The sequence below is a fragment of the Oncorhynchus clarkii genome, chromosome 11 (genome assembly GCF_045791955.1).
Source record: "Oncorhynchus clarkii lewisi isolate Uvic-CL-2024 chromosome 11, UVic_Ocla_1.0, whole genome shotgun sequence".
Classification (NCBI taxonomy): domain Eukaryota; kingdom Metazoa; phylum Chordata; class Actinopteri; order Salmoniformes; family Salmonidae; genus Oncorhynchus; species Oncorhynchus clarkii.
In genome coordinates, this window is record NC_092157.1 from 36,537,509 (window position 1) to 36,560,346 (window position 22,838).

Here is a 22,838-nt window from a genome sequence, read left to right on the forward strand (position 1 = left end):
CTAAACCGACCCAAGAACAGCGTCTAAGGGCAATTTCACCCACCTGCTTCCAGCTCAGTCTGCACTCTAAACGGCTGATTTCACCAGAAGCATGTCAAAGTGCAAGAGCCTTAAGGATGTCTTATTTTTATCAAACGTTATATGGCAAACAGTGTCTGAATAAATTGATGAATTGACAATTTTATATTTACCATAGTGGGAGTTCTTTAAATAAATAAAACACATTCAAAATGCCGTTTTTTATTAATTTAGTATTTTCCTTTGAGAATGTAGGGAATACAGTGCTATTATCCAAAACTATTTACATTAAGAAAATAAACAATATTTTACATTGTGTAAACAAAATGAGAAGTAAAACTATTTATGAACTGATCGCTGCTTTGGATTCTTGCTGTTGAACCCAAACACTCAATATGCAACACACATCATAGCCCACTGCTAAATGTGAGAAGCCAACCTCTTTCTACAACCACTAGCATAATGCTAAGCCTTCCAGTTGCTGGTTAGCCAAATGCTGCCTTGGCTTAAACCACCAAAAAAATTACAGAACAGGAGGTAACTGTTGGAACTGGATCATCATCATAGCCCTCTTTAGTAGCAAATCACATGGATGTACCTTCGTAGTGTTAACTGATTCATTCGAGAATTCAGGCAGAAAAATCTTGGATTTTAGGTGTTATCCCTGATTTAGCCCCAATCTTAGTTTCCTGTGTAGTGCTAGAGAAAATAAACGAGATTGAATTTGGGAAACACTGCTTTAGAGGCTCTCGTTTTAGAAGTATAAGAAGGCACCCTTCTAAGGTTTCAAAAGCAATAACAGTGGGCTTGTGATTGAGCGATTAGTGCCACTAGCTGCAGTTGAAGCAGTGCATCTGGGATAATCGTCACCCAGACTATGCTGAGCCAGTCAGCTAGGTGCAGCGTGACACTTGGGACTAAGACCACCGAGCACAGTCGTAGCTACTAGCTAGCGGTCCCGAGCCTCAGCAGAAAGGGCTGGAGGGTCACCTCAATACTTAGTCTCTCTACTGATTGTCGTCGTCTGAGACCTGGTCAGGTGGGATGGCCCGCGTGTGGCTGGCCCGAATGCTGGTGATGTGGGGACAGGAGGCGATGAGGTTGGAGATGCCCGAGGGGGTCACACCTGAGCCTTCCAGATTTACCTGGCTCAGACGCATGCGCTTCAGGAACTTCAGTCCTGAAGGAAACATAATACACAACAAGAATGTATGTCAAATTCCTTCCAGCTCTAAATGCTGGTATTCCATCTCTAAACCTCAATTGGGATTCACAGGGCATCATTGAAAAAGAGACCATGGTCACAATAGGGATTCCCTTACTTCATGAGTATTAATGCTGGAATTCAATGGTAGTAATTGTGGATAATGAGCAGGACCTTACCGTGGTCAGTGATGCGTGTGCGGCTGAGGTTGAGCTTGAACAGCTGAGCACAGTGGACCAGACCTCTCCTCACCACCGTGTCACCCACCTGAGTACTGGCCAAGCTTAATACCTGGAACATAAAGAAAACATCCATGCCACTAATCATAGTATGTAGTTTCAAAAGTTTTATAACGGAGCTCTGTTAGCTCTATTACCTTATTTGTAGAGTTTTATCGACTGATACAATAGTTGTCTATAGGGTTACATGTGTGCTCCGTACCTGCAGGTGCGGCAGACAGGTGACGAGGGCAGCCACTCCTCGGCTGGTGACGGCTGTGCGGTCCAGACACAGCTCCAGCAGCTCCTGCAGACTGCACAGGGAAGGCAGCCCCATGTCTGTCACCTGGGTGTTACTGAGAGACAGCCTCTTCAGTCTGGAGACAGGAGCATTTCGATCAGGGTCTTATTCATTAATGCTCACCGTAACAAAACCTTTTTGCAACGGAAAGAAAACCAAGCATTTTTTTTTATTGGACAGGGAGTTACACCCTGTTTTCTTGTGTTTGGTTCCTAATGAATACGACCCAGCACTCCTTCATTTACAACAATGTTAGAGGCAACTGTAGGCGATGCTGGTGAATCAGCTAGAGAAGTGATCCTAGTCCTTGTGAGCAATAGTGTACAAGTTCTTGTTCCATCTCAGCACTAACATAGCTGGTTAGTCCCCCCCAAAATTGGGGGATTAATTACTGCCTCTGGCTGTGGTAACGATTAGTCTCATAGACACCTAAAGCGGATAATGTGTGCATCCCAAATGGCACCATAATCCCTATATCGGCATTTCCCAAACTCTGTCCTGGGGCCCGCCATAGATGCACGTTTTGGTTTTTGCCCCGGCACTACACAGCTGATTCAAATAATCAAAGCTTGATGATGAGTTGATTATTTGAATCAGCTGTGTAGTGCTTGGGCAAAAACCAAAATGCGCACAACCAAAACGTGGGAAACGATGTCCTACGTAGTGTACTACAATAGTACAAAAGGAATAGGGTTCCATTTGGGAAGCATAAAATGTAATGAGAGTGATCTGACCTGGTCATGGTGGCCAGCTGGGTGACCCCGTGGTCAGTGACGTGTGTGTAGTCGGTCAGGTCCAACTCGGACAGCAGGGACAGTCTGGAGAGGAAGGTCAGGCCAGTGTCCGTCACCGAGTGGCGTCCAGGCAGGGTCAGCTGGGTCAGCCGGAGACCTGGGGGGGGGGGGGGGGGGGGGGACACAGACAGAAAGAGAGATAATAGTTTAGTAAATACAGTACATAAAAATGATATAGTGCCGGTCATACAAAACACTAACATCTGCCGCAATATTCCCCTCTAAATCAGGTACTAGACCGCGGGAAACAGGAGACTGGACTTTGGCCAATTAATGACATTAAATCAATAACATTGATTGATTTTTAATCAAAAGCAGGACTGCAAACCTTGAGGCCCTGATTTGAATAGTCCTGCTGTACATGCTAGGGTTTGGTGATGGTCATGTTCAAACATCATGGAGGGGTCAATAGGTGGGAACAATGCAATTTGAAGGACACATTGGTTATACCAGAACTGTGATTTGTTAATAATGTCCTTTTTATTTAAATTGTTGTTAAATTGTTACAAATCATTGTTTTATTTAAACTGTTAGATTTTTCAATTTTTTAAAAATATAGTCTAGGCTGCAGAATTGGTAGGGCTGTGTTTCTTTTGCTCATAAAAGTACACAGATATCAGTTGTATTGGCCTACCTTTTAAAAATAAATATTATAGCCTTGTAGGCTATTGTTATTTCATCCTGATCATCTGGGTAAGTGCATTTGCAACATTCTTTCTTCCATTAGGCTACTTTGACAGTTTCAGACAACAAAAAGGAAGTGACGGGATTTCACGAAGTAACTATAGACACACTGAACAGAAATAGAAACGCAGCATGTAAAGTGTTGGTCCCATGTTTCATGAGCTGAAATAAAATATCCCAGAAATGTTCCATGTCCACAAAAAGCTTATTTCTCTCAAATTTTGTTTACATCCCTGCTAGGTGAGCATTTCTCCTTTGCCAAGATAATCCAGCCACCTGACATGTGTGCCATATCAAGAAACTGATTAAAAAGCAGGATCATTACACAGGTGCACCTTGTGCTGAGCTCCTCTGTCCAGTGTTTGTGTTCTTTTGGCCATCTTAATCTTTTATTTTTATTGGCCAGTCTGAGATATGGCTTTTTCTTTGCAACTATGACTTTTTCTTTGCAACTATGACTTTTTCTTTGCATCCCGGAGTCACCTCTGATGTTGAGACTGGTGTTTTGCGGGTACTATTTAATGAAGCTGCCAGTTGAGGACTGTTTCTCAAACTAGACACTAATGTACTTGTCCTCTTGCTCAGTTGTGCTCAGAGGCCTCCCACTCCTCTTTCTATTCTGGTTAGAGACAGTTTGCGCTGTTCTGTGAAGGGAGTAGTATTCAGCGTTGTACGATATCTTCAGTTTCTTGGCAATTTCTCGCATGGAATAGCCTTCATTTCTCAGAACAAGAATAGGCTGACGAGTTTAAGAAGAAAGTTCTTTGTTTCTGGCCATTTTGAGCCTGTAATTGAACCCACAAATGCTGATGCTCCAGATACTCAACTAGTCTAAAGGACAGTTTTATTGCTTCTTTAAATCAGGACAACAGTTTTCAGCTGTGCTAACAATTACAAAAATGATTACAAAAATTACAAGAATGATCAATTGGCCTTTTAAAATTATAAACTTGGATGAGCTAACACAACATGTCATTGGAACACAGGAGTGATGGTTGCTGATAATGGGCCTCTGTACGCCCATATAGATATTACACACAAAAAAAAATCTTTTCCAGCTACAATAGTCATTTACAACATTAACGATGTATACACACTGTATTTCTGATCAATTTGATGTTATTTTAAAAATTGACTTTTTTTTTGTTGCTTTTCTCTCAAAAAATGTCTAAGTGACCCCAAACTTTTGAACGGTAGTGTATGTATGGGGGAGAGAGGAAGAGTTAGCCACAAAAACAAACAAATCAAAAAAATTATCAATTCAGTATGTGATTTGTTAAGCCAAATTTCCCTCCTGAACTAATTTAGGCTTGCCTAAACAAAGGGGCTGAATACTTATACAACGACTATATTTTAGTCACAAATGTTTTATTTATCTTATTTTTCTTCCACTTTGACAGAGTATTTTGTGTAGATTGTTGACAAACGAATAACAATTAATTGATTTTAATCCCACTTTGTAACAATCAAATGTGAAGATATCCAAGGGGTCTGCATTCTTTAGCAAGGCACTGTATGTGTTGAACATTCAGGCTATGGCAATTAGGGAATAGGTCCCCTGGCATGTTGCTCTGCTGAATGCTCGCTGCGCTGACGTGCGCTGCAAGACTCCGGTGGAGCAGTCAAATTCAAGTATGCTAAACCATTGTTGTGACATCACGATGGCTGTCAGACATCATCGACAGACGATGCAAATGTAAATAAAAAATAAAAATTTTATTTTATATATATATATAAATATATGACCAATTGTAGTACACACACACACCTCACCTGAAATGATCTGGAGGGCGTGGTTGCCGTCTGCGACAGAGATGCCTGCCAGGCTAAGGGCAGAGAGGGTGGAGTGGACGGCCAGGCACTCCAGAGAGCCCTCCCTCACCCCCGTGCCGTCCAGGTACAGGGTCTGCAGGCTGGGGAGGGCCGCTAGGGCCGACACATCTCTCACCTGACGGGAGGAGGAGGAGATATCATTATGCTGAGTGAAACAACTTATACCAGTGTTGGTTGTTGATGCCTAATTGTTCTGTCTGTATGAGTGTATGTTTGTGTGTTGAAATGCAGAGCTATTGTGGCTGTGTGTGTGTGTGTGTGTGTGTGTGTGTGTGTGTGTGTGAGAGAGAGAGTGAATGTGTACGAACGCGAGAATGAGAGTGAGAGAGCTACCTTGGTGTGTTTGACGCTGAGCAGTCGTAGCTGTGGCACACAGGCGGGCAGTGCTGCCAAGGTGGCCTCTGTGACCGAGGTCTGGTTCAGACTGAGCTGGGTGAGTGACGAAGGAGCAGACTGCAGGTAGAGCACCATCCCTACGTCACTTACTTTGGTCTGGTCCAGTGACAGGAAAGACAGGCTCTTCAGTCCTTGGAGACAAAGGGTACAGGGTGAGATAAAAAAAACACTTAGTCCTCCTCAATTGTTCATTACTTTATACAGGAGTTTAACTATTGGGAATTTAAAATGGTTGACACTTACCTATAATTATGAATTCAATAATTTAAGTTGAAACCCCAATCATGCCATACTATGCTCCCCAAATTCATTTATTCATTCATTTTTTAAATATTTTCGTTTACCTTGGATGACTTTAAATCAGTTTAAAAGCCAGCTTATGCTTTGATCTAGTGTTCTTGCATGGGGTCATAGCAGGCTACTAGGTTATTAAGGGGGGATTAAAGAATTTCAGCGTTACAAAGCTTGCCCTTTCCTTCTCCCTTGACCTCTATTCCACATTAAAAACCTCATTCATCCACAGGCGTTCCATGCTGTAGCCAGGGTCTTATTCATTAGTTCACAAACGTTTCATATTGGACAAGTGCAGGCATAGCCCCTCCCAGTTTCAGTCTGTTTTCTTCAGTTTGGTGCCTAGTGAATACAACCCAGGGTTAGAGAAGAGCCTCACCTGTGATGTGTTGCAGACATGAGTCAGTTAGCTTGCTACATGAGGTCAGGTTCAGGTGCTGCAGTTTCAGTAAGCTGCACAACACAGAGAGGCCCGTGTCTGGAAAACAGGAAGACAAAGAGAGAGAACCTTCAGTATCATAGCAACCATGCTGCAAAGATAACAGGCCATATGGTTCTTAAAGTGATAGCTCACCACAATATTTGGGTCGGGTCATTCCACAAAAAAAAGTGCCTTTTGCGTCCCTTTGATATTTGAAGTAGAAAATGTGCACCAATATTGAAAGCCTGTTATATTAAATGAAGAGCCCTTTAACCCTATACTCTCGTGGAAATTGGCCTATCTGGATAGGGCCACATTTTTATGTTTCTAACAAAGGAACTATGAAAAGCATTTGCATGACCATGGTTGCAATTGAAAGAGAACACTTTTGGAGATGAGGAAATTATCCGACCAAAGGTGAGGACACAACAGTTCACCTGACACAAGACTGAATCCAAACACTAAACTGTTCATTTGACGTGCATTTTACATTCACTGTTCTTTTCACAGCATTTGTCAATAGCGAAATCCGAAAGCACTCTGGATACATTCAGTAACATAATAAGAATATTAATTTACATTTGAGTACGCAAGATAAGAAAAAACAATTACGAGAGTTTGAGTGAGAGGCCTAGCTGGTGTTTTCAAGTGGCCCCTACACACACACACACCTCTCCAAACGGTGTTTCTAAGTCATTTCAATGCACTCAAGGAAAGAGCCTTCCACTAAAATGTTTTTTGTTGTTGCTTTCCTAGCTTTGCCATTGAGGAACTGAAGCAAGTACAATTGTATTTTTTTGTGTTTGGAACACAGCCCTGCGTCCCCACCACTACGCAATTACTGTTGTTGTTAACTCAATCCAAACATGTTCCATTATAATTTGCCATCTGGGTCAGGTGGGCATCATTTGAAAGCGTATTTGATTGCCAACATGGCGAGCTAAGTTATAAAATACAATCGTACAGTGTTAGGCTTTCAAAAAGGCACATCAGATAAACAGATTGTAAATTTTGATGAGCATAGAATGGAGTCTTTGCTTGTATGACTAATCCTCTCATCTTTCAGAACACATTGATTCCTCTTGATTTACAGCATTTCCTTCACTGTGTATCCCAAACAGCGGGAGGGCTCGGGGCATCTCCTTGTCACGAGCGGTGCTCAAGTTTATTAACGGCTGTCAGTCAAAACCCAGACTGAGTTTTAAAAAAAAATGTATCTTGCCTGTTCATAAGACCTTCTTACGTATAGACTATTTTTTCCTAGACAATTGATTTCTGCCACTTATCAGTGTCTTTACCAAGCTATAGTCATCTCAGATCATTCTCCTCTTACTATGAATTAATTTATACCAAATACACAGCCTAATTAAATCGCCCTTGGCAGCTTAACTCACTACTGCTATCAGAAGAAACCTTTGATGCTTTTATATAATCTCAAATAGAGCCATTTCTCGATCTTAATCAAACCCCTGGAATGTCTCCTCCAACAGTATAGGAATCAATGAAGGCTTATCTAAGGGGCCAAATGATTTTGCACAGCACAAGATTAAGGAAGTGCAATATTCAACACCTAGGGGAACTTACAAATAAAATATTGGATATGGCATTTTCACACTCAGATTTACTAAAACAACGTTTGACACTTCAGACAGTTTGGTCTTCTTTCAACTCGATAAGAAGAAGAAGAAAAATTAAGCACACCAGCTGCATCAGAGAACAGCAAATTAAAACAATACCTGAAAACTAACAAGCCGGGTAACAAATGTATTGATCATTTAGAGGTCAATTCATGCTTTCGGAACTTTTACTCACATTTATACATTTCAGAATGCGCTGGTAATGCTACCTTACTCGGCACCTTCCTTGAGAACGTAGATATTCCTACAGGTGAACCTGAGATAGAGCTGTTCTTTTAACTCAGCAGCTGTAGAAGAGATTGTGTTGGTGATTAAATCTATGCAGTGGTAAATCGCCCGGACCCAACGGATTTCTGAGCGAATCCTTCAAAATAATTCTCAGATCAACTCTCTCCTCTCTTGCTTTCCGTATTTGAGGAATCATTCTCCTCAAACTCTTTACCTTTGACAATGAGACAAGCATGCATGTCACTTATTCTGAATAGGAAAAAAACTAAATATTGTGTGGTTCATAATAGGCCAATTTCTTTACTGAATTGCGATGTAAAGGTACTTTCTAAGATGATTGCCTGCCGTTTTGAGCCAGTCCTTCCCTCCATTATCTCTACAGATTTAACTGGTTTCATTAAAAATCGTCATTCTTTTTTTCAACATCAGATGTCTTTATAATCCCTATTCATCTGACACGCCAGAGATATTGTTATCACCGAGAAGGCATTTGATCGGGTGGAGTGGGATTATCTAGTTCACACTCCCAATTTTATGTCCTGGATCAAAGTCCTTTACTCCTCCCCTATGGCTGCAGTGTGCACAAATAACCTTTCATCCCATTTCCAACGTCAACGTGGGGCAAGATAGGGTTGACCTCCATCCCCTCAGCTGTTTGCCATCGCAACTGAACCTTTAGCCATAGCAATACGTAATAACACCACTATCAAAAGGTATTCGAAGAGGGGGCTTAAGAGCATATAGTTTCATATAGTTTCACTCTATGCGGATGACATGCTATTATACATCTGACCCTGTAACTGGTCTTCGAGAGATCCAGGTTCCACTAAAAAGTCATTATCATTATTAATCCTTCTGCCATGCAAACGTATTTTAGTCTTGTGCCCTTCAGAATGAATACACAGAAATTGAAATATTTGAGAGATCTCGCTCCCAGGGTGGTCTAGCACTTCCGAACTTAAAATATTATTACTGGGCAGCTAATAAAATAATCAATCTATATTGGATGACTGAAATCCCCGATGTTAAAGGCCAGAAATGGTTGACTTTGGCCCCACCGACTTAAAATGTCTTACTCTGCTCAACTTGCATTAGCTGAGCCTGTTTCAAATACACTAAAAAGCCGATTGTGAAACATTCTCTAAAAATCTGGAAACAGTTCAGGCCATCATTTGGTCTCAGTGAATTTAACTTCTGCCCCATTATTAAAGAACCATACATTCTCTCCATCATTATTAGACCAGGCATCTCATTTCTGCTCTGGAAAGGGATCTCCTCACTGAACGACTTGTATATTGATATGGATTTTGCATCCATTTGAACATTTAGTACAAAAGTTTAATATTCCTAGATCCCATTTCTTTAGATACCTGCAATTGTGTAGTTTAGCATCTTCATATTCTAGTCACTTCCCACCACGCCCACCTAACACCCTTCTGGATTCTATTTTTAAAGTGAACCCTAATATCAAAGGGGGCATAAGCATGATCTATACGTTATTAAACTCACACAATCTGGATTCTCTGAATTTTTAAGAACCAATGGGAAGAGGATTAATGTGAACTTTCAGATGAAACTTGGCAGAGTATACATAAGAGAATACATTCTTCATCTATATACTGTAATTCCATTTAAAATTGTTTTTTAAAAAAAGTCTAATTATCCAAGATTACACCAGATTTAGATCCCACCTGTGACTTTTTGCACATGTTTTGGACATGTTTCTGGATATCCATTTTTGAGTTTTCTAAGATACTGGAGACACCTAATAGAACCTTCTGCCTTTATTGCTTTATTCAGAGGGGCACCACAGGAGGCTCCTCTAAACAGTTCTATGGGGAAAATGCTGGCATTTTACTACTCTTCTAGCTAGACGTCTCATACTATTTAAGTGGAAGGATCGATTTCCTCCTACTCTTAACCATTGGATATAGGAAGTTATGCAACATCTCAAGCTTGAGAAAATACACTACTCCATTAAGGGTTCTGCAATTCCATTTTATAATATCTGGCAACCTTTCCTATCCTAGAAGACATGTAGAAGACATGAACCCAGCTAATTTCACAATTCCACTGGATCATTATTTTACTATTTTTTTAAGTTTGTTTTACAATAGCTTTGTATTTTTTTTACCATGCCTGCTTCAAAGTCTGTTTTTGGAGTGGGGCTCTGTTAGAGCATTGGGAGGGGGGGGGTTGATTTGGTAGGGGATCCATGTGTGTTCTGCCCTCTACCTGTTCTTACTGCGTTATCAGTATAGTCAAAAAAAGAAGAAAAAAACTGAGCTGGCCGAGCAGAACACGGCAGCCCTGTTACCCATAGATAAACAAGGTAGACACTTTTTTGGAGGATGAAGCTTGTATTCAATTGCCAATCCCTGTGCACTCACACATACAGAGGGGATTTACAGCTGATTTAAGATGAAAACGTCAACCCTTGTACAGTCAACCTTGTTACTTTATTTGGCACTTGAAGTTGCAATATGTGACATTTTGGGCAAGTCTAAGAAGCGGTAGATCTCTTCTATGCTTCCCATTCTTAAATTTTGTTTTGCGGCATTTACTTTCGGTTTTGTATACAGCTTGAAACAGCTGAAAATAAAATGGAAAATATATTTAAAAGCGGTTTAGATGGTAAAAGTATTCTCTACACTATACTTACTTGTTTTGCCACAAACTGAAATTAAGCCAACTAAATAGAATTTTTGCTACCAGGAAATTGCGGAGCGATTTCTGCATAGTGCATCTTCAATGGGCACTTACTATAGTCATTTTTGTATTGAGCCTTGAGATGGGAAAACATGTGTTTTTATTAAGTGGAACATGTGCTCTTTGACAGAATGTTCAAATTAGGTGAAATCAAAATGTTTTTTTTACACTTCTCAAAAAGGCAACTAATTGGTGGTACGACCCGACCCATCTGTATTCCTTAACTTGACATTCATGTGGCCTTGACAATAGTGTTGCCATATAGCAAAAGTAGTGCACTATATACAGAATAGGGTGCCATTTGGAATGCATACTCAGTCAGTACCAATGCTGTCAAGGTAAAAGGTGTACCTGTGATGAGAGGAGAGTTGACCAGGCTCAGGTGCTTCAATGCTGTGAAGGCCCGTAGCTGCCGGAGTAGCTCATTGGTAGAGTACGGGTAGCAGTTGAGGACAAATTTCTGCATTGGGCAGCCAAAGAAGAGCTCCAGGGTGCGTGGGCGAAGGAGCCTCTCACGGGACATGTGACTGAGCAGGAGCTCTGCCAGCTCAGGTGTCAGACATGACAGACTGCTGCTGTACTGCATGCTGGGAGCTGAGAGAAAAGGAAATGCATTTTCTATGCAGCTTTCCTGCCATGACATTTTTCTGTGATCTTGCTCAGGAATTTTTACACAACTGCAATGAACTACAACCAATATCATTGTATGTACAATTCTGACCATTTCTGAGGTGAGATGGTTGGGACAACAGTCTTTTGGCTAGGTCATTGTCTTGGCTAGCAGTGAGGCCCCTTTAACAATGTTTGAGTGCAAATAACAGTGTTGGACTTTAAAGTTGTTCTCTGACCTGTCATGAGGTTGACGGTGGCCCGGGTGGCCATGACACAAAGGGAGGGGACACTGGGCGTTCTGAAGGGTCTCTTGGGCGGTAACGGGTGGCCTTGGGAGGCCTGAGGGTCGTCCTGGGCGGCTCTCTGGAGGCGCTCTACTGCAGCCTGGCCCGCTGCTCCCGGCACCATGCGACCTGCAGCCTCCTCTGGCTCCACTGCTGGGTCACCTACCACACCCTCCCTGAGAGAGACACACACACACACACATTTGTATGTTCACATCAAGTCAACTAATTCAACAACAGGGCACAAGGCTGCATCAAGATTCTCCACCCTTGTGTACACTTGCACACTCCCACTCATGGATTTAACAACAGTGGAAAATTCCTCAAGCCAATCCTTACACCAATCCAATGCTTTAAATCTCCATGACGGGTAATGTGCAAGTGCACACTGGCTAAAATGTGACAAAACTCTCGTATTTACAGAGCAGGTCCATAGTAGCAATTTTTTGGTCCTGGGACCTTCCTCAGGCAGCATGCCATCAAACCTACATGCCAAATTTGAAGTCTGCATGCCAACACATCAAATCAACTCTTACGGTTGACCTTCGGCACACGTCTACGTGTTCAACAAGCAAGTTTATAACAAGGCGTTGCAGTGCTGATCAAAACTCCACGTTGACCAAAAAAAATCCACTTTCTATAGTTACCCATTACATTTTCTTGGGGCAAAAAATGCTTTTGTTACAGTCTAAATGCATGTAAAAATGGCTTTGTTATTTTTTTATTTCACCTTTATTTACCCAGGTAGGCCAGTTGAGAACAAGAGTGGGAGGAGAGTGGGAGGTAGGCAATAAATAGGCCATAGAGGCAAAAATAATTACAATTTAGCATTAATACTGGAGTGATATATGTGCAGATGATGTGCAAGTAGAGATACTGGGGTGCAAAAGAGCTAGAGGGTAAGTAATAATATGGGGATGAGGGAGAAAAAAGACTCTAGCTTCAGCGATTTTTGCAATTCGTTCCAGTCATTTGAAGCTGAGAACTAGAAGGAAAGGCAGCCAAAGTAAGTGTTGGCTTTGGGGATGGCCAGTGAAATATACCTGCTGGAGCACGTGCTGCGGGTGGGTGCTGCTATGGTGACCAGTGAGCTGAGATAAGGCGGGGCTTTACCTAGCAAAGACTTATAAATGACCTGGTGGGTTTGGCAACGGATATGTAGTGAGGGCCAGCCAAAGAGAGCATACAGGTCGCAGTGGTGGGTAGTATATGGGGCTTTGGTGACAAAACAGATGGCACTGTGATAGACTACATCCAGTTTGCTGAGTAGAGTGTTGGGGCTATTTTGTAAATGACATCGCCGAAGTCAAGGATCGGTAGGATAGTCAGTTTTACGAGGGTATGTTTGGCGGCATGAGTGAAGGATGCTTTGTTGCGAAACAGGTAGCCGTTTATAGATTACATTTTGGATTGGAGATGCTTAATGTGAGTCTGGAAGGAGAGTTTACAGTCTAGCCAGACACCTAGGTATTTGTAGTGGTCCACATATTCTAGGTCAGAACCGTCCAGGGTAGTGATGCTAGTCGAGCAGGAGGGTGCAGGCAGCAATCGGTTGAAGAGCATGCACTTAGTTTTACTAGCATTTAAAAGCAGTTGGAGGCCACGGAAGGAGTGTTATATGGCGTTGAAGCTTGTTTGGAGGCTTGTTAGCGTCCAAAGGGCAAGATGTATACAGAATGGCGTCGTCTGCGTAGAGGTGGATCAGAGAATCACCAGCAGCAAGAGCGACATCATTGATATATACAGAGAAAAGAGTCGGCCCGAGAATTGAGCCCTGTGGCACCCCCATAGAGACTGCCAGAGATCCGGACAACAGGCCCTCCGATTTGACACACTGAACTCTATCTGGACCCATTACACACGCAGGCAATGAGGCAGTGATCGCTGAGCTCCTGGTTGAAGACAACAGAGGTGTATTTAGAAGGCAAGTTGGTCAGGATGATATCTAAGAGGGTGCACATGGTTACAGATTTGGGGTTGTACCTGGTAGGTTCCTTGATAATTTGTGTGACATTGAGGGCATCTAGCTTAGATTGTAGGACGGCCGGGGTGTTAAGCAAGTCCCAGTTTAGGTCACCTAACAGTACCAACTCTGAAGATAAATGGGGGGTGATCAATTCACATATGGTGTCCAGGGCATAGCTGGGGAGTGAAGGGGGTCTATAACAAGCGGTAACGGTGAGAGACTTGTTTCTGGAAACAAAGAAGAAGAAGCTCGAATTGTTTGGGCACAGACCTGGATAATATGACAGAACTCTGCAGGCTAACTTCGCCCCCTTTGGCAGTTCTATCTTGCTGGAGAATTTTATAGTTAGGGATGGAAATTTCAGGATTTTTGGATTTAGGATTTTCTAAATGCTATGTAAAAATGGTTGAGTTGTATAGTGCTATTCAACTGGTAATTTTCCATGACTGTCTAGTTTTCCTCTTCTCACAGAGCACAAAGGAGTGATTTGCTGCTCCTTATCTCTTCGAGCACCAGAGGCATGCGGAGGGTTTAAATCTTCTTGCAGCTGAATAGGCTTTAAAGCACTCATCACTTCCCTCAGTTAGACATGTAGGCTGTGAGAATCCCTTAGGAGAGGCAAGCAGTTCTTTGTGTAAGAAGTATATAATGACTGCGCGTGAGTAACTTTGAGTTTCCTGTGGAGGCGACAGCATGGCTATGATATAAGCTAGGTTTAGGCTGGGCACTCACCGGAGTCTGTTCCCCTGGTCTGGCCAGTGGTGTCTGGGCTCCATCCGGTTCTCTGGGAAGAATGGTAACCGTGGCATACCTGCTGGAGTTGAAGGTCCAATGCAGAAATGTTTATCTTAATATCAAACCATTTCTGGGTAACAATTAAGTACCTTACTGTGATTTGTGTTCATTTAAAATGGTCAAAAACAACAAGATTCTTAGCAAAGAACAATTTCTCAAGCAAGAATTTTGCTGGGATTGTCTGGGCGTGGTCTGAGTAGGGAGGGGAAAACTAGCTGTTATTGCCAGAGAGGTTATGAACTCGTTATTATAGGTCAATTTACCACCTGGTGATGTCACCACTAAAACAGTGGGATAAAGCTTTTCAAACAACACTTACACTAAAAGTGCATTATCATAATTATCACAGTATTATCCCAACCTCACTCATGGTGTAGAAATATAAAAACACAGACAAAAAAATAAATAAATTGTCTGTGCCTTTAACCACAGTTATTACTTAAGGCCTTTATAATACAGAAACACTCAACACTCACATCAAAAAATATATTAATTCTAACAGCCATACAGGTTGAATTACTTCAGAAAAATATCAAAGCTATTTAACAATCTGAATGAATGTCTTCAAGACATAGGCGATCACGCCTCTCACCAACATCTTCTCAACAGTCACAATCTTCCTCTGTGACTGTAAAAAGAAATCCCCGGCAACGAACTTCACAAACTCAAGTGTCACACACGGATTACTGTCTGTCAGAATACCTCAGAGAGACAGCTTTTTGTTGTTGTTGATGCGTGCAGCGCCAACCGGCGAAAGTGGTACAGTCGGGGGCATTCACTTGCCATTTCCCAATCAAAGTAGCTTTCTCACAGTCAGAGAGGCGATAGAAAGGAGATCTCACATCATTAACTGCCCAGTTGGCTCACTATCATGACCGCAGCCATGGAAGGTTAGTTCAATGGATTTCTACACACTGGTTCACTTGATCTGCTGTAAAAAAATAAAAAATAAAAATAAAAAAAAGATTCCCAAGGGACAGTAGATTAAATCCTACTGCAAATGGGGCTGCAGTGGTCATCAAGTTCAAAGCCATGGTCATTTGTGCAACAACTGTTGCAGAGAGTAAGAGGGGTCATCTGTTTTAGACTGCAAAGGACACAGAGTTCAGAGGAAAGAGAAAAGAAAGAGAGGAATGGCTAAGAGTCAGGGGCAGGGCACGAGTCAATTCCAAACAGAGGGGGCAGTACCATTGAAGGGGAAGGGTGGCTCTCTCCCCCCCTCTGGCAGCTCTTCATCTTCTGAGCTGGCAGCCTCCTCTGCATCACCAGGATTCAGCTTCTGGCCACGTCCTGTCAGTAAAAAAAAAAAAACAGCATCAAAACTTTGGTGTGGAGTGAAGTTGCCGCTAGATGCTGATCTTGGGTCAGTTTCACATTTTCCCCACTCATGGTTAAGGTTAGGATTGGGAAACAGGACGCTGATCCTAGATCTGAACCTATGGGAAACTGCACATTCAGCTAACCCAGAGAACGCCTGAAAGAAACTCAGTGCCTGTAATGGTGTCATCACAAAGTGATGCCTCTAACTAGTGGGTCCATAATGTAATTGCCTGCGCAAGTAAGGCAATTATACAGCGTTACAGGGTACAGAATAACCATTTATACTCCAAGAAAATAAATTTCTGAAGGTAGAAAAATATCTGACAAAGTCATCAACTAGGATATTGAAGATGGCTGTGAGTGGATAAATTACATTCTGAATGGGATCTCCATATGCCACGTGCAAATCTTACCCCAGGAGTGAGAAGGTCCGGTCACTGGGGGACCAACACCGGGGATGCCTGCGTAGCCCACTGCTTCTTCCCACAACAGGTGAGGCAGAGGTGGGGGCCGAGTGGGATCCTCCATCCCTCCCTCCTCCAGCACTGGTATCTGTGGCTGGGGAGGCGCAGGAGGTGGAACCACCACCTCCTCCTGGCCCAATAAGAGGCGTGCAGCTGGGCTGGGTGGGTCCTGGGGTGTCTCTGGGGGCGTGGTCTGGATGCAGAGGGCAGCATTGGGCATGAGGCCCAGGGAGCGCAGGGAGCAGGCCAACTCCGCCTCCCCAAAGCGTTTCCGCGGAAACCCCTGGAGGAGAGAGAAGGAAGCCAGGGAGGGGTGGCGCCCAGAGATGTGCTCCACCACACTGCGCAGAGGGGCGTCGGCCGGGAAGCGCTCCCTCATGGACTCCCCAGAGGGCAGCCGGATCTACAGGGACACAGAGGGTGAAACCTCCATTATATCATACCACCTCAATCTCCATCTACGCTAGGCTACGCAATTCATGCACGCCTCTACAATAAACCAATAGGGATGCTCTCAAGTCAACAATCAAGACGGAAGTCTACCTACGCAGCTAGGCATATGTAAATATTGCCAGAGGAGGAGGGTATAGCCTCACCATGAGGATGCAGTTGTGTTCCACACTGGTCTGGACAGTACCCCCCAGCCTCTGGCCTTGGCTGCTGCCTGGAGGGGACATGGTCTCAGTGGGGGTGCTCGGCTGGGTCTTCTTCTCCTGCAAGCTTATCCGGTCCTCTGCAATACGCTTCAGTACCAGCTCACGCTCCTGAGGGAACAACACATACAGTGACAGTCAAAAGTTTAGACACACCTACTCATTCAAGGGTTTTCTTTAGTTTCACTATTTTCTACATTGTAATAATAAATAACACATATGGAGTCATCTAGTAACCAAAAAGAAAAGTGTTAAATCAAATTATATATTTGAGATTCCTCAAAGTAGCCACCCTTTGCCTTGATGACAGCTTTGCACTCTTGGCAGTCTCTCAACCAGCTTCATGAGGAATGCTTTTCCAACAGTCTTGAAGGAGTTCCCACTTACGCTAAGAACTGCTTTTCCTTCACTCTTCGGTCCAACTCATCCCAAACCCTCTCAATTGGGTTGAGGTTGGGTGATTGCAGTGGCCAGGTCATCTGATGCAGCACTCCATCACTCTCCTTCTTGGTCAAACAGCCCTTACACAGCCTGGAGGTGTGTTTTGGGACATAGTCCCACTAAGCAAAACCAGATGGGATGGAGTACCGCTGCAGAATGCAGTGGTAGCCATGCTGGTTAAGTCTGCCTTGAATTCGACAGTGTCACCAGCAAAGCACCCTCACACCATCACCTCAGCCTTGGAAGGTTAGTTCCAATGGATTTCTACACTGGTTCACTTGACTTGCTGTAAAGAAAATAAAAGATTCCCAAGGGACAGTAGATTAAATCCTACTGCAAATGGGGCTGTGGTGGTCTGAAAGCCATGGTCATTTGTGTAACAACTGTTAGAGAGTGAGAGGGGTGATCTGTTTTAGACTGCAAAGATGTTTAATGTCCATTGATTGCGTTTCTTGACCCAAGAAAGTCTTCTTATTGGTTTCCTTTAGTAGAGGATTCTTTTCAGTAACTCGACCATGAAGGCCTGATTCACGCAGTCTCCTCTGAACAGTTGATGTTTAGAGGAGTCTGTTACTTGAACTCTGAAGCATTTATTTGGGATGCAATCTGAGGTGCAGTTAACTCTCATGAACTCTCTTCAGCAGAGGTAACTTGGTCTTCCTTTCCTGTGGCGGTCCTCGTGAGAGCTCGTTTCATCATAGCGCTTCATGGTTTTTGCAACTGTACTTGAAGAAACGTTCAAAGTTCTTGAAATGTTCCTTACTGACTGACCTTCATGTCTTAAAAGTAATGATGGTCTGTCATTTCTCTTTGCTTATTTGAGCTGTTCTTGCCATAATATGAACTTGGTCTTTTACCAAATAGCGGTATCTTCTGTATACCCCCCTACCTTGTCAAACACAGCTGATTGGCTCAAATGCATTAAGAAGGAAATAAATTCCACAAATTAACTTAACAAGGTAGACCTGTTGATTGAAATGCAGCTGGAAATGAAGCTGGTTGAGAGAATGCCAAGCGTGTGCAAAGCTATCATCAAGGAAAAGGGTGGCTACTTTGAAGAATCTCAAATATAAAATACATTTTGATTTGTTTAAGACTTTTTTGGTTTCTACATGATTCCATGTGTTATTTCATAGTGAAGACATCAAAACTATTATTCTACAATGTAGAAAATAGTAAAGATAAAGAAAAACCCTGGAATGAGTAGGTGTGTCCAAATTTTTGACTGGTACTGTACGTCAGGTAACATGTCATATCTGAGTGTGACTTGTTTGCAAAAAGGCTGAAGATATAGTCTCAATGATTTGAATAAACCAATATTCTGTATCAATTGTGTGCACTGAAGCATGTAACACTAGCAAGTACCACCCTGTGGCTATGCTGAGTGTGTTTATGTGTGTGTGCGCTCAGTGTGTCTCAGCTGATCAAATCAGGCAGGTGCTGCTGACCTGTTTCTTCTGCCTCCTCTCATTCCTGGCCTCGTTGGCCACACGCATCCTCAGCTGCTCCTGGAAGTCACTCTTGTCCTGCCTGATACGGGACTCCAATGGCGGGGTGTCTGTGGATGGACTGGAGGGCTGTGGGGGTCCCAGGACTGAAACGGGGCCTTCAGGCACACATAAGAAACAGAGTGGCCCTAGTGGTCTCAGCCGCTGCCTCTGAAGCACATGTACTGTATGTTGTACCGCTGCCAGGACGGGTTCAAATCCATCTCAATTCTCTTTCAGCACGCTCTCCTTTCACCTCTATCTATCCAATAAACTTACAAAATACTTAAAAAAAACATTGGAAACAGAAAGAACTGTCCTGAAATAAAGGGTGAAATACCTAGCTGCTATGCCCAGAGTAGGGGGTGTTTAGCCTCAAGCTTCAGTAAAGTAATACATTCAAGGCTACAATTTATAAGACAAAAATGTGTCTGGGGTGTACTAAAATGGCATCACTATATAACAAATAAGCATTCTTGGAAAGATGAGGGAGAGAGATTAGCTTGGAAACAAAAAGCTTGGCTAATTCCTGCAAATTATACAGAATGGCTTGTCCTGTAGAAAGTTCCCTTATATCTGCAGCTGGAAACAAGGTAGCATCCCCCAAATTCCAGAGTGTGGACTGAAGAGTCCATTCTTGTCTGTAAAATTCTGAACAGTCCCTTCACAAGTCAGAATGCTGAATACATTTCATTTGGACTTACTCTACCGGTTGTCCGCTGATCCCATCGTTGTTGGAAAGTTTCAACAAAATAACCAATGGAAAGTATCATTAAACTGACTTCAAAAACACAGGTTTCTGTGTGCTGCTCCCACGATTGTTTGTTCATCACCCGAGGCACACGCACAAGAGTTAAGTACACGCACACGATGCATGCGTACTAACCAAAGTCTTGCAGGCTTCAACATGGATTTGCGCATGTACCAGGTGATGAAATCTCAACGGCAGTACAAGCGTTTTGAAAAGTTTGATTAATAATATACATTTCTAGAGTCATAAGGACCAACCGCACAGACAACAAGTAGAGTATTTTGCATTCTGGCTTGTATAGCATTGTCTCAGACTAATACCTGCTACCACAGTCTGATAAATTAGGCTACAAACAAGGCAAAGCCAGTCTGCTGCTATAAGTTGTAGAAGATAGGTATTTGAAAAAAGGGGTAAATGACTGAGCAGGGGGCAATTGTGCACAATAAACACAGGACTATTACATTACAGTATGCAATCAACCATGGAAAACAAATGTCTAATGACTCTTAAAATAGTGTGTCATACCTCTACTGTCAGCGGGCGATGTCTGTGCCTGTGATGTGCAAGAGCTCCCTACATCTTTGGGAGGGTTGAATGCAGCAAACGGTGTTGCAACTGGCTGGGATGGATTTTTGACCAGCTTGTGCCTCAGATTTTCACCTTGTAAGAGCCTTCCATAAACACATTGAGAAAATATAGAAAAACAACGTTCAATATTTGACATATTCAGTTATTGACAACATTTGTCAGTTACCAATCCTGTCTGACATTGGAAAACATAGTTCCTTGCCTGTCCATTAAAACAGGGTTATGGGTTGGGAGGACTCACCATTCAGCTGCATCAGGCACAGAGAAGTGTCCTGCCTGCAAGGCAGACTGGATCTGCTCCTCACTGAAGCCCATCTCACACAGGGTACGGAACAACTCCCCAATAGTCTGCAACACAACAATGCCATAGGGTGTGAGAAACAGGAAACAGTCCTAAGAAAAGGCGAGCATACATGTACAGTATGCACAGACCGACCGACTCTTGCCCTGCAAAGGGTGCCCCTGGTGTATTTGAGCAGATAAATCAGGAGAAGATGCCCTACAAAGACAAAGCAGTAGGTAACAACTTAACAGTGTCACTGATGCCTCAAGGAAGTGAAGTGTGACTGATGAGGAGTGTCTCTGATTTTTTCGCAAGTTAGACCAAAGACAGCAGCTGATTGAAGCTATCTAGCCTAACGTTAGATATGATGGGGAAATGCTGTGCTGTCAGACAAGCTTGTTTTCTAGGTCTGATGAAGCGCAACAGTTTCCCCATGTATTTTCAACTAGTTAGCTAGTTTAATTGGCATCTAGCTGTATTGTTTACTTCCAATGCCCATGAGTTAGCTAAGAGCTCTTGAACTTAGCTAAACAAATAGATAGCTAGCTAGATTCTTACTTGATTACATTACACAGCACTGGTAGTTAGCACCAGTCATATGGTTCTGGTTAGCACTAACGTTAGCTAGTTATCTCTCTAGATTAGAAACTTCAAAGTGGCATGATGACAGTCAATCACTCGGTCTATACTCCCCTTCTTCAGGGAATTGATAAAAGTCTGGGTATTTTATTTTATTTCACTCTAACCTCAGGCTCCCGAGTGGCGCAGCGGTCTAAGGCACTGCATCTCTGAAGCGTCACTACAGACCCTCGTTCGATTCCAGGCTGTATCACAACCAGCCGTGATTGGGAGTCACATAGAACAGCGCACAATTGGCCCAGCGTCGTCCGGGTTAGGATTTGGTCGGGGTAGGCCTTCATTGTAAAATAATAATATATTCTTAACTGTTTGCCTAGTTAAATAAACTAAACAGGGCTCTTTGGCTTTGTATCTTCAGGGGTTCCCAAACTCCTTCACTCGGAGCCCCCTACTGCGGAACTTTCGGTGCACGCCTATTTTTATGGACACAAAAGCGCTGCTCATGACAAACTGTTCACACCCCTCCTGTTGGTGTACAGAATGTAGCAGTTTGAAAGCTAATTTTCTTGCCATTCTAAACATTTTGCCATGTCTAATGTGGATTCATGTGATATTTGAGCGACAAAAAAAAAACATATCTATGGGCTAAAAAACGTTAGATGACTTGGGCTAGGTGATCTGGACAATTGCTCTAATATAACGTTAGGCAATGACTAAAAAGGCAAGAGGAACTGATGATGAAATTCTACTATACACAACTTTCAAGAGTAACTTTAAAGCCGGACTGAGTTCTTTTAAAATAACAAAGTTACATGTTTTTTTTGGTGTGTGCCAACCCCTGGGGGAACGACCCACAGTTTTTGGAACCACTGCTGTAGATAACCAACTAGCTAGCTTACAGTCATGCTAGCAAGCTAACTTCTGCTACGGGAATTTACAATGGAGGGTGTGCTAACGAAGCAAGCTAACTTTAGGTACCTAGTCGTCCCTTTTAGAATCGGAGTGGAAGACAATGTTAACAGTCTGATGTATCAGCCAGCTAGCTTCTACTTACTGTACCAACTGTTATCTTATAGTTGTCAAGTCATAATTGTTATTCTTTAGAATTGTCTAGCTGAGTCTTACCGGAGTGGAATCCATACTTTCCGTTTCAGTGATTCGTCGGGTCTCTAATGAACCTCACTGTTATTATTTTTGCCATAGCTTCTTCTTCTTTAAAGTTTTATCGAAGACTACACGTATTATTGTAATGCCGCCACCTACTGTACGGGTCTTCTTCGATATGACTGCGATCCACAAGCAAATGCTTATGGGCATGCTGCCACCTACTGTTTTGGCTGTATATCAGACCAAATAATTAACAAAATAAACAAAATAAAATAACTCAATGTACTCCTTTATTCAGATTCAACTGCCAACGCCCATCCCTACAAACTCTGGGGCCCGAGAAGGAAGAGCATCTTTGGACAGCATTCTTTGCAATGTTTTGGCAGTGAATTCCTGGAATCACAAAAATCTTTCAGCCGCAGATACTATTATGTCCAGTGTTCCTCAACTGTTGAACAACACTCAGAATCTCCAGTCTGCAGAGCATCCTCTGCCATATCTTCAGCTACCCTCGCCCCTTCAACTATTTCACATGCCTCCGTGTAGGATACCCGCTGTATAGCCCTGACCCTTTTTACCCAAGCTAGTGTATACTAGGCCCTGTTGTTGCCGACGTTCTGCCCTACCGCCACCTACTGCTGTGTATCAGCCTACTATTCTGTAGTATGAATTCATTACACTTTATGAAAAAATTTCCCTACCAACTAACCCTACACCCATTAAAACCTCACCACTATCCGATCCTACTCCAGGTCCAGCCAGGTCACACGTGAT

At 42.9% G+C, this 22,838-nt stretch overlaps 1 protein-coding gene across 3 annotated transcripts; it reads right to left on the bottom strand.

Moving 5' to 3' along the window:
• Nucleotides 1–224: 224 nt before the first annotated feature.
• On the bottom strand, nucleotides 225–22,191 carry LOC139420479 (uncharacterized). Of its 3 annotated transcripts, none has more exons than XM_071170672.1 (17): nucleotides 22,083–22,191; nucleotides 20,337–20,443; nucleotides 20,033–20,178; nucleotides 18,718–18,863; nucleotides 16,772–16,939; nucleotides 16,125–16,578; nucleotides 15,580–15,681; nucleotides 14,329–14,410; nucleotides 11,583–11,806; nucleotides 11,086–11,328; nucleotides 6,119–6,217; nucleotides 5,386–5,579; nucleotides 4,993–5,167; nucleotides 2,476–2,632; nucleotides 1,664–1,817; nucleotides 1,402–1,513; nucleotides 225–1,198 (listed from the first exon to the last, which is right to left on the bottom strand). In XM_071170672.1, exons 1-17 carry the CDS (start codon nucleotides 22,095–22,097, stop codon nucleotides 1,026–1,028), a joined length of 2,751 nt encoding a protein of 916 aa, XP_071026773.1. In that variant the 5' UTR covers nucleotides 22,098–22,191; the 3' UTR covers nucleotides 225–1,025. The 3 variants fall into 3 exon arrangements, with proteins under 3 accessions (XP_071026773.1, XP_071026771.1, XP_071026772.1); XM_071170670.1 differs by having other exon boundaries at nucleotides 18,718–18,875; nucleotides 22,083–22,173; XM_071170671.1 differs by having other exon boundaries at nucleotides 14,329–14,407; nucleotides 18,718–18,875; nucleotides 22,083–22,165.
• Nucleotides 22,192–22,838: the final 647 nt, after the last annotated feature.